This window comes from Eumetopias jubatus, unplaced genomic scaffold (assembly GCF_037043125.1).
Source record: "Eumetopias jubatus isolate StellerSeaLion01/CBP00866 unplaced genomic scaffold, mEumJub1_p1.0 scaffold_10, whole genome shotgun sequence".
In the NCBI taxonomy this organism is placed as follows: Eukaryota; Metazoa; Chordata; class Mammalia; order Carnivora; family Otariidae; genus Eumetopias; species Eumetopias jubatus.
In genome coordinates this window covers 57,567,209-57,578,219 of record NW_028274816.1, presented here as the reverse complement: position 1 = coordinate 57,578,219, position 11,011 = coordinate 57,567,209, and the positions used below count along the sequence as shown (strand labels likewise).

Here is an 11,011-nt window from a genome sequence, read left to right as displayed (position 1 = left end):
CAGCTCCACCCAGTGTGCACACTATGTCCAAAACCTGGAACTGGGCTCTTGGACTTCAATGAGAAGAGGAGGGATGGAGGGCCCTAGAACCTGGGAGTGAAGGCAGCTAGATGCCTACACCCTTGGGTCTTTGAAGAGGTGCCCCTGGGAATCTAGACACTGGCATGCCAGCACCCAGAGGCCAGATTTAAGACAATATTTATAAGGAGAGAGGTCAAAACCAACATGGTATCTAAAATCCAGAACCTACTCGGGAGATGAAGACAGTACATGGTGCAGAAAGGACATGTGTTTCCACAGGTACAGTGCGCTTGGGGTAAAATCCTCACATAGGGCCAAGTAGAGGGGCATATTCTAGAACCTAGGTCTGGAACCTGAACCAGTCAAAAGCAATCCAATAAATGAAAGAGTGGTCTGGGTCACCAAAGAACCCCAAACACAGAGGGAAGCAAGATGATACCTAAGAACATACCTAATGTAACACATGACAAACCTAGTCAGGAGACATCTAGAACTCAGAACCTACCAGGGATGCAGGTATAACAAAGAATATAGCAGGGATCACACTCTTGGTGTTATCATGTGTCTAGGTGACAGACAGAAGGCGAAAGATAGACACTAGAATTCAGAACATTCCCTGGAGGTGGGGGAAAAAACCCTAGAAAGTAGCAAGGAGTTTGCCTGGAACTTAAAAGTGCCTGGGGGAAGATTCAGAAGCATGCTGGGAATTGAGAATTTACTGGCATAAGGACTGAGCTGGCAAAGGAAGGGGGGAGAGATGTTCTGGAAATGAGGACATTTCTAGCTGAAGACTCCAAAAGAGGAGATGAGCCTAGAGCATGCTTAGAATGCTAAAGTGCCAGATGGAGGAGGAAACCCACAGTCCTCCAGGAGATAAGTTCTAAACGAAGGTCACATTAGGGAAAAGATGGACAGAAAAGGTGGGAATGGATGGGCCTAGAATCTAGTACCTGAAAAAGGAAGATGCTCTACATTTCAGTGAGAATCCTTTAGATTTGAGACCGTAGAAGTAGATGGAACCTAAAATAGGAAAGTGCATTTTAAAATTGATAGTGCAATTGGAGAAAGGGTAGAGCACATAATTGGAACACACATATTCTAGAATATAGAATGCCCCTGGGAGGAGAACAGAATCTAGAACAATGCCAAGGATGTGGCTGAAACCTAGAACACACCTAAAATAAAATTCTAGCAGAGAATAAGCAAGTACTGGTTTCTAAAAATTTGGAACATATGTGAGGAGAAGGTGGGATCAGAATTTGGTTTGGGGGCCTTATCAAGACATTTGAATTCCCCTGGGGAAATACATGCCTAGATTTTAGCATCTAACCTAGAACTGAAAACATTCCGTGGGTGAAAACAGAACAGAGATATTGACTGAGAGCGTTCTAAGATTTAGAAAGAATCTAGAGCATCGCAAGGGCACAGTTTACCTGGAAATATGGAAGATAGTGGATAGGTTCTAGATCATCTAATGAACCTAGGTCACAGAACACAACTAGAGGAAGGGGTGTATGTTTGGCTCATCAGCCTGAGAAGGTGTACTCAGAGGATGGGACATCATGACAGAAACATCATGATGGGGTGCTGGAAACATCTCAAGAACCTGGGTCTCAGGGAATAGAGAAGAGAATCCCCAGGGAGCCCAGTGCCTGAGATGATACGGGGATGAGGCAGGGGTTTGTTAAGGCCACTAGAGACGTCAAATTGATGGGGGTTGTGAAGCTGGGGGGACCTGGGTCCCCAAGAGTAAGAGCTAATGGGCTAGATACTTGGTGGGGGCCTGGACTCCTGAATCGTTGTGGAGATAAAGGACAGGGGATGGAAGCTTGGAGCCTGAGTCCTTGTGGGGAAGGAGGATTGTGGCAGATGGTTTTGGTGGGCGATACAGAAGCTGGGGTCTGAACTCCTGGGTCCTTGAGGGGATGCAGGACCAGAGACAAAGCATCTAGGTCTCCAAGGGGGAAGGTGGGCAGAAGCCAGAGATTTGCTTTAAGAATTGCATTCCAAGTCCCTGAAAGGGAGAGAGTCATGGTGCCTGAATGCCTAAGCAGGCAGTGCTGGGGTGTCAGGAGGCTGGGTATATTTGCTGAGGGGCACAGGGGCTGTTGAACTGGGTCTCTAAAGGGGGCAAGAGCTGGGAAACTGGATTCCCAGGTCCTGAGCGAGTGGGGGCTACCAGCTGGGGCTTTCAGACAGGCGGGGTGAACACCGACAGGGCTTCCAGAGCCAGGTGGGAGCTGGATCCCTGGATGCCAGGGTCCCTAAGGTGGACCAGGCAGGAACATTCAGAAGCCCTGACTCCTCAAGAAACAGCTGGGGTCCCAGAAACCTGGGGTACTGAGGACGGGACGAGAGGCTCACCAGCGTAAACCTGAGGGCCAGGCGCCCGGGTTGGAGAGGGCCCCGGGTATCTCCGGGTCAAAGGCGCGGCGGGGGGTATTCCCCGAACCGCAGGCGCCCCCTCCCAGGCGGCAGCAGCAGCAGGAGGTGGGGGAGGTGAGGCTGCCGAGTGCGCTGACCATGGACAGCTCCAGAGCGGGCCTGTGTCCAGGGCGGCTGCCGAGCGGGCCTGGACCGAGGGAGGAGGCTGGCTGTTCAAGCTGGAGATGGGCAGACCGGGTGCACGAATAGGGGACTATGCACACCCGACGGGGGACAGCTGGCCCTAGCTGGGGGTCTGACACAGCCACGGCAGGTGTCTGGAGCTCCCGGGAATGGGCCGAGGAGGAGGATGTAGGTCCAGAGGGGGCTGCCGGGGCTGAACAGGGAAATCCAGGCTCCTGGGCCCTGGACGAGGCGCAAGGCGGCAGTACGCCCGGGATTCTAGGGTTCGGTTGGGGACTCTGAGAGCCGGGAGGGGCACGCCTGAGTCTTTGGGGTTGGGCTGTGAAATCTGGGCTCCAGAGCCCCCGGGGATAAAGAAGGGAGTCCAGGATCTCGGGCAGGCGAGGGAGGCTCGGCGAGGGGTCCCTGGGGTGGGCGCTGCCAAGCGGGCTGGGCCGGGCTCTTACCTACCTGGTCCGCGGCGGCTGCGGGCGGAGCTGGGCTGCAGGAGGGACGTGGGGTGGGGTGGGGGGACCGGGCGGGGCCCCTGGCGGCGGCCGGGGCCCGAATCTGTGGCTCCGGAGCCCTGTCTCCGGCGCTCGCGCGGGCTCCGCGTCTCTGGCTCCGGCTTGGGCGCTGGGGACCCCCCTCCCCCTCACGGTCTAACAGCCCTCTACCCCCTAAAATAGCCCCTTGCCCCTATCACCGTTCAGCCTCCCCCCCGCGAGGCCGCAGCCGCCAGATCCAGGGGTGCCCACCAGCGCCCCCCAAATCCCACCTCCCCCCCAAAAAAATTCCTCCTCCCTCCCCCCCCACAGCTCCCGTGCGGTCGTGGCCCCTTTAACAGGAGACTGACAGACGGCTCTGAATGGCCAATGGGAGGCGTCGTCGGCGCCGGCCGGTGGCTAAACCCCGCCTCCGCACGGACTGGGAGGGGTAGCGCGGGCGGAGAGCGGAAGGCGGGGCTCGAAGAGCGCCGGCCAATAAGCGCGCCGCGTGCGGCGGCTGGGGCGGGAGGCGGAGCCCGGCAGGGGGATGATGTCACCTGGAGCTAGTGGCGCGCAGCGTGGAATGCGAGTTGCGACCCCGGATCCCGGAGGTGGCGCGCGCCGGCCCTAGCGCCGCACGGGACGCGAGGGCTGGACCGGCGGTGAGGCGGGAGTAAAGGTTGGATTTTAAGGCGGGGGCGGCTTCCGGAGACACGCGCTCAGGTTGGAAGGTGGGGTGAATGCCGGGTCGGCGAGTGCACCTTGTTCTGCACCCCCTGCGCCCATCTCGGGAACTGCACGCGGCATCCCCACCTCCCACGCTGATGAGAGTACGGCCCGCAGGGCTCCCCTGGCGAACGAAGCTTATGGTTCGCTCCACCCCGCCCACACAGAGGCCGCCCACCGGCTCTGCAGCTTCTCAGGACTCCTCTGTCAGACCAACTACAGAAGGGGCTTGGCCTTCGCCCTCAGTCTGTCTTTAAGGGCAAGGGGGCGTTGACTTCGGTTATGACCCCGCACTCGGACCCAGACAGGGCCCCAGCCTCCGCCTTGGACTTATGCCTAGGAAGCCGGCCAGCCTCCGCCTTCAGACCTTGGGGGAAAGTCTCTACCTCTGCTCTCAGACTCTGAAAAGGGTGTCTTCCGGGCCTGCTCTAGACTTCAGCTTCTCTCCCTTCCCCACATCCCAAGACACTCTAACCCCAGGATGCAGGACAGACACACAGACACTCAGTGAGGGTCAAAGATCTTTAAATAAGGAGCCGGTGACAATAAATACTGTACAGGGGAGGGGGCGGGGTGAGGATCCAGATACTGTAGTTTCAGCCTCGAGACTCCAAGGACCTGCAAAGAGGGTGAAGAGATGGGAGCCACGCTCAGGGGAGGGGACCCAGGGAGGCTTAGGAGAGAACCAGGACTGGGGTTCCAGAGCTAAGGGCCCAGGGAAGCAGACTGGGGAATTCCAGAGAGCAGGCTGCAGATCTTGGGATGACAGTGAGCCGGGAGTCCCCAGAGGATGTAGCCAGAATGGCCTGTGAGAGTCTGGGTCGGGGTCAAGGGTCAGAACCCCAGGGAGAGGAGCCAGGGCTGGGGGTAGCCATGAAGGTCCCAGAAATCACTGGCCTGGTTTGGGACTCTGGGGATAAAGGAGGCAACGGAGGCCCCGGGGGTGTGATGGCAAAGGGCTCACGAGTAGCTCTGGTGCTGCTGGCGCCGGCGGGCAGAGCGCATCTTCTCGAAGCGGGCCTCCATCTCCTCCAGCACGCGAGGTGTGTAACGCACCACCAGCTTCACCGAGCCCTGGGCTGCCTTCAGCAGCTCCACTGCCTTCTCGTGCTGCTCACCCTCAACGCTCTGCAGGGCAGTGCACAGACACCTGGGCCTGGGACCTACCACCCACACCCAGCCCCAACCCCGGAAATGGGACCCACTGGTGGGGGGGCCTGGTACCAGCCTGAGATGTCAAGGCCTGGAGTCTTCAGGGGAGAGTCATTAATTCTGGCTCAGTGTCCTCCCTCAAAAGCTTCCAAGTTTTTCATGTCGAGGACAAGCCCTATCTGCCCGCACTCACTAAGCTAGACCTCCAGGTCCATCTTTATCCCCTCTGTCCCCGAAGCCTGCTAACCCCCAGCCCCCTCCCTCTTGCTGACTCCCTCCTTTTTGTCCCCACCACCCTGGCCCCAGCTCAGGCCTCATCCTCTCCCCAGCGGACTTTCACCTAGCCTCCTCCCTAGAAATTTTGGCCTCCAATCTCTACCTTCAGTCCATCCCCTATAAAGTCCCAAAGGGATCCTTCTACACCTCCAAGCTGAGCCTATCCATCTCCTCTTCACAGCCTTCCCGTGGCTCCCCAGACCCCTTTAGACAAAGTCCCAGCTTCTCAGGCTGGTACTCAGGCCCTGCATAGCCGGCCTCCACTGCCGACCCAGCCCTGCTGCCGTCTATTTCTAACTGCAGTGATTTTAATTAACTACGTGCGCCAGTCCTCCACTAGACCTGAGCACTTTCTGTCCAGCTCAGAGGAGTGTAGAGTCACAGCCCCTACCTACAACACCCTTAGCTGCTAATGGTCTTCTCTACTTTATTTGCCGGGAGGACTCCTCCTCGTCCTTCAAAACCCAACTCAAATGTCCCTTTCTCTGCAAAAACTTTCCTCATCTACACCGCAGACCATATTCGGGCTCTCGCAATGCTTTGTGCTCCCTCATTATCATCTCCCCAGATTAGGACTATTCCAGTCACTCTCCCTCAGCAAGAAGGGAGTCCTTGAATATAGGAGCTGAGGCAAACTTTTCTCAGGGTCTGTAGCAGTGCCCAGCACGCAGTACTCTATCATTGCTTGTTGAATGAATGTCAAAAGCAGGGACTGTGCTACCTTGAGCAGACTGTGAGCCCAGCTTCAGTCTCCACTCACCACACCATTCACTGACAGCAGCTGGTCCCCACGCTTGAGGCCTCCATGGCGGTCAGCCACACCTCCAGGGATGACACGGGAGATGTAGATGGGGGAGTTCTGCTCCTTGCCCCCCATGATGTTGAAGCCCAGGCCCTCATCTGTCTTGGGCAGCTCCACTACCCTGGGATGTGCGTGGCCCTCACTGGCTGTGAAGGCAGCCACCGTGGCCTGGGAGACAGAAGGCATTGGGAGGTGAGGTCCGCTCCATGGTGGGCAGGCAGATGAGGGGGGAGGATCTGGACCAGGAAGAGCAATTTGGGCCAGATCACTTTCCCCATGCAGAGGACACCTGCCACAGTTCAGCACGAGCTTGCACTGTAATGAATCTCTCTTAATTCACTCTGGATGCTTCAGACATGTCAAAGGAAATGTCTCCACCTGGTGTGAGTGTGTCTTAAATAGTCAACACTTGCCAATCTCGATTTTTAATAGAGAAAAACAAGGCCTGGAAGGAGCTGAGAGCCTCCAGGAAGCAGCAAGAAACAGCATACAACTATAGTTTAATAAGATTTCAGTGTCTCATGCTATTTCACTGTATAGGTGTTAAAAGGTATCTTTTTTTTTTTTTTTAGATTTTATTTATTTATTTGAGAGAGAGCACATGAGAGGGGGGAGAGTCAGAGGGAGAAGCAGACTACCCGCTGAGCAGGGAGCCCGATGCGGAACTTGATCCTGGGACTCCAGGATCATGACCTGAGCCGAAGGTAGTTGCTTAACGGACTGAGCCACCCAGGCGCCCTAAAAGGTATCTTCTTGTCAGGTATGCGGCACTAGTTCACATTTGAAGTTGCTAAAGATGCCGTTATATGACATTCAAGTACAACCTATGAGATTATAACACCAGTAAATAATAGTAACGCTAGTACATAGATTTGGCAAAAATCATGAAGGAAGAAACAGGCATGACTGACTTTAGGAAGTTACTAAGCTAGACCAGGCAGTTCAGTGGATACCATGAGTGATGGTGTGGGGGGTACCTACCTTGGCTGTGGCGTGGGCCCGGATCTCAGCACTGCCCGTGATGTCCAACGTGTCATAGAGCTGCTCATACACCTGGTGAAGACAACGGCAGCATCAGGGAACCACCAGCCAGCCCCTCCTCCCTTCAACACCAGAGTCCAGCCCGCAGACCCTCCCACCCAAGGATCGGCCCCGCCCCCAGCAACCCGGAGCCCGAGGAAACTACAACTCCCGAAGAACCCCGCAGCTGAAGCGCGGGCACCCCAAGGCGGGCCGCCCCCGGCGCTGCTGGGAGGCGTAGTCCCTGGGCTCTGGGCGACGACCAGGACGGCGGCCGCCCGCTTGTGCCCCGGCGCCGCGCTGCTCTCACCTCCCGGATGGCAGAGCAGAAGCGGCTCTGCAGGACTCGCTGGAGGGCCTGCAGCTTCTGCGGGGGCAGCTCCCCGCTGCGCTGGAGCCGCTCGAGGAGCTCCACCGCCCGGGACACGTCTGCGGGGCGGGGGCGGGGCGCAGAGACACAGAGTCAGAGACGCGGAGAAGCACGGAGAGATGCGGCAGAAACCGAGTAAGGGCGAGCGCTGACAGATCCCGGGAAAGACAGCCGAGTCCCAGTCGGACACCCGCAGAGTCGCCGGGGGCAAGGGGACTGCGGCCCGCCAGGCGCCCTGCGCCCCAGGATCCGCACACGCACACAGGAAGGGCTGTGTTGTGGGCGCCCCTCCTGGGCCCGCTAAGCCCACGGACCCTCCCACACCCACAAACCGCGGCGCCCCGCCCACCCGCCCCCCGCTCGATCTGCCCGCCCACCCGCTGGGGGCCTGGCCGGGGAGGGACGGGGACCGAGGTCCCGGACGCGGGCCACGGCCGGTGGGCAGGGCCCCCTGGCGCGCTTACCCCGCTCCAGCCCCAGCGGCTCCACCAGCGCAGCCATGTCTGCGCCGCCGCGGCGAGCTGCCCGCCTGCCCGGTCTCCGGCGAGGGGGGCGGGGCTTGCGAGGCCACGCCCCGGGCGGCGGGCGCCCCCTGCGGGGGCGCGGCTGGACGTGCGCTCCGCTCCCGGCGCCGTGACCGCCTCACCTGCTGCCACGCCTGTCTGGCTGCCAAGCCCACAGTCGCCAACTGTCTGTCCCGTTTGGGACCCCTCCTCTTGCAGCTTGTTTGCACCTCCTTCCGTTTCAGTGCCCTACCCGCCACACCTGTCCCTCCTTTCTCTTTTTCCCACGTTCATTGAACAAACGTTATGTTAAACATCTGGACCCGGTGGTGAGCAGGGCAAACAAGCCCACTGCTCTCAAGGAACTTAGTCTATGGGAGAGGGGAGGTAGACAACCAACTATGGTTGTGATAAGAAATGGGGAGTGAGGAGGTGGTGTTCCGGGAGGGCCACTGACATAGTCCTTGGAAGGAAGATCATCCGGAGGTGGGGCATGAATCATTTTCCGGGCGGAAAGCGCCCACGAGGTAAAAACTAGAGTGGTTCATGATGGTGAGAAGGTAGGCAGGATACAGGTTATGCACGGCCTTGTGTGTTGGCATACACATGATGGCTTTGGACTTCGTGGTAACTCCTAAGAGTAAAATGTGATATTCACATGTGTATTTTAAGATCCGTGTAGCCACGATGTGGGGACTGGATTGGATGGCAGCACCAGCGAGAAGGCTCTCCCAGCAATACTGTGATGGCTTGGACGCGGATAGGAGACAGGAAGGACAGGCGGACAGATTTGGAAATGTCTGGACCTGTCTTGGTGGTTAGCTGTGTTCATTAGCGGGGGGCAAGATAATACACAATGAAGAGGACCTAGGACTGAGTCCCTGAAACTCCTAACATTTCAAAGGTAGGAAGAAGACAAAGAATGGCAGGAAAGTAGGAGGAAAACCAGGTGGGAGGAAAGGTTAAGAGAGTGCTTTTAAAAAAAAGAAGTGGGCAGTGGTATCAGATACACTCCAGAGAGGCCAAAGAAATGTAGGAAACGTTGACAAGACTGTGGAGAAGTCTGACTGCTGCCCACCAGCACCATTAGCTGGATGGGGGAATGGAATCTGAAAAGGACTTTTGCCAAATGAGAGGACTAGAGCAGGTATGTCTATCCCTCTCCTTTCATAGTGTTTTTCTCTCATTTTAACAACAACAGTTGTCAGTGAAAACAAAATCAAACTAACACAAAAGGGCTAATATTGAAAAGCACCGACCCCTATCCTTAACTCTCCCTGCTGCAAGAGGCAACAAAGGTATTTTGCTTGCGAGTCTAAGTAATCTGTTATTTCTCAATTTATCGATTTTTAGATGTTAGTAATATATTACATATTGGTTTTCTGCTCTTACAACCTTTCCGCTCTCTTCCCATGGTAGTTTTATGCTACCAGTTTTTAGGGCAATCAGTAAAGTGCTCACATTAAGTCTAAGTACTGACTGTTTACTAGAGAGCGCAGTGTTCTGTGATTACATCGCCTTTTCCTGAGCAGCTTTTTTTCCTGCGACTTCAATCTGCTTTTCTTCCACATTCTCAGTTTTTCAAACTTTCCATCACAACATACCTCACTGAATCTTTTCTAGCCAGGTTTACTGAGAAATAATTGACATGCATCACTGTAGAAGCTGGGGTGCATACAGCACGATGGTTTGATTTGTGTACATTGTGAAATGATAAATGCCATCAGTTCAGCGACTGAACCTTTTTTATTGTGAAACTCCTCGGAAACTTGAGTCCTCTGACTCGTGTGGACTAAGTGCTCTCTAGAAACTGCCATCTGGGATTTTCCCCTGCTGCTCTGAACTGGATCCCATTTCCTCTCCTTTAACTCCCTGTTGACTTCCTTAAAAGATTGTGAGGTTTCTCTTTCAAGAAAGTTTGTCTTCCCCCCCCAGCACTTTTTTTTTTTAAGATTTTATTTATTTATTTGACAGAGAGAGATACCGTGAGAGAGGGAACACAAGCAGGGAGAGTGGGAGAGGGAGAAGCAGGCTTCCCACCGAGCAGGGAGCCCGATGCGGGGCTCGATCCCACGACCCTGGGATCATGACCTCAGCCGAACGCAGAGGCTTAACGACTGAGCCACCCAGGCCCCTCCCCCCCAGCACTTCTAATGTGTTGTAACAGGAACATTTCAGGTTATGTTGTATCTGATTAACTGCAGAATGCACGTACATTCTTAATTTGTTATTGTTTTCAGTTCTGAAATTTCCGTTTGATTTTTTTTTTCTTTTAAAGATGGCAGATCTCTAGTAAAGCTCTCCATCCTTTCCTCGTTTTGTGAACCTATAGTTATTTCACTCTCTGATAACTCCCAACATCAGAATGCCTGGGTCTCTTGGCTACTTTTCCCTTGGTTTTCAGCAACTCAAGTCTTCTTTCTAGAAGGCCTAATGAAGTTTGAGTAAATGGTGAGCATTGTGTACTAAGAATCACAGAGGCTCTGAATTCGATCTTCCCCCAAAGGGCTAAGTCCTCTCCCAGCAGAGAGATCACCTATAAATCCTGACAGGTCCTTTTGAGGTTTCCTCATGCTTGGTCTGTTTCACTTGCGGCCTTACTCCAATATGGTGGAGCTCTGGAGATCTCCAGCATGGCCATTGCAAGGCTGCGGCCACCTTTGCTCAGCTCGGTAGCCTCCAGCTACGGCTTTTGGATGAGCCCTTGGGCAGGGCTGGGAGAGGGTGTCTCGCGCCCACAACAAGCGGTTCAGCGGCTTGCAAATGCCGTGAGGGAAGACTGAGTCCAGATCTGGGGGCTCAGTGCCCCATCTGGAAATTCGGCCCTCCAGTCCAAGCTATGCAGTCCAACCTGTGTGAACTCAGCCCAGCGGACTGCTGCTGAGTCCACTTCCCCCACACTAAACTGGCAAATACCCTTGAGTTAAAAGGGAGGGTGAACATGAAGTTCGCCTGTGTGCTTTCCTTTTCTTCGGCATCCGACACCCTCGAGCCAAGCTCCCCAATGCCTTCCGCAAGCTGCTTTTGCAGGTTTTGCCTGGGCTGTACGTAACGGGCCTGTGCCACACTAGCCCAAAACACTGCTCTTCACAGCCAATTCCAGAAG

The 11,011-nt window shown here is 55.3% G+C and overlaps 2 protein-coding genes across 2 annotated transcripts; one reads left to right on the top strand and one right to left on the bottom strand.

Moving 5' to 3' along the window:
• Positions 1–2,661: 2,661 nt before the first annotated feature.
• On the top strand, positions 2,662–4,187 carry CUNH19orf73 (chromosome unknown C19orf73 homolog). Its single transcript, XM_028091428.1, is given in 4 exon segments — positions 2,662–2,757; positions 3,688–3,828; positions 3,830–3,985; positions 3,987–4,187. Coding segments are annotated over 4 exon segments (594 nt in total).
• Positions 4,188–4,290: 103 nt separating this feature from the next.
• LIN7B (lin-7 cell polarity scaffold B) lies at positions 4,291–7,947 on the bottom strand. Its single transcript, XM_028091657.1, has 6 exons — positions 7,867–7,947; positions 7,343–7,461; positions 6,994–7,065; positions 5,971–6,180; positions 4,747–4,910; positions 4,291–4,400 (listed from the first exon to the last, which is right to left on the bottom strand). Exons 1-6 carry the CDS (start codon positions 7,901–7,903, stop codon positions 4,379–4,381), a joined length of 624 nt encoding a protein of 207 aa, XP_027947458.1. The 5' UTR covers positions 7,904–7,947; the 3' UTR covers positions 4,291–4,378.
• Between the last annotated feature and the right edge of the window lie 3,064 nt (positions 7,948–11,011).

Bases quoted from the DNA above. Each gene is read 5' to 3' on its own strand.
- LIN7B (XM_028091657.1), bottom strand. From the start codon at position 7,903: ATGGCTGCGCTGGTGGAGCCGCTGGGGCTGGAGCGGG. The intron at 6,181-6,993 runs GTAGGTACCCCC...TCTGTCTCCCAG, and splicing joins GGGCCCACGCCACAGCCAAG to GCCACGGTGGCTGCCTTCAC. The intron at 4,401-4,746 runs GTGAGCCCTTTG...CCCTCTTTGCAG, and splicing joins CAGCAGCACCAGAGCTACTC to GTCCTTGGAGTCTCGAGGCT.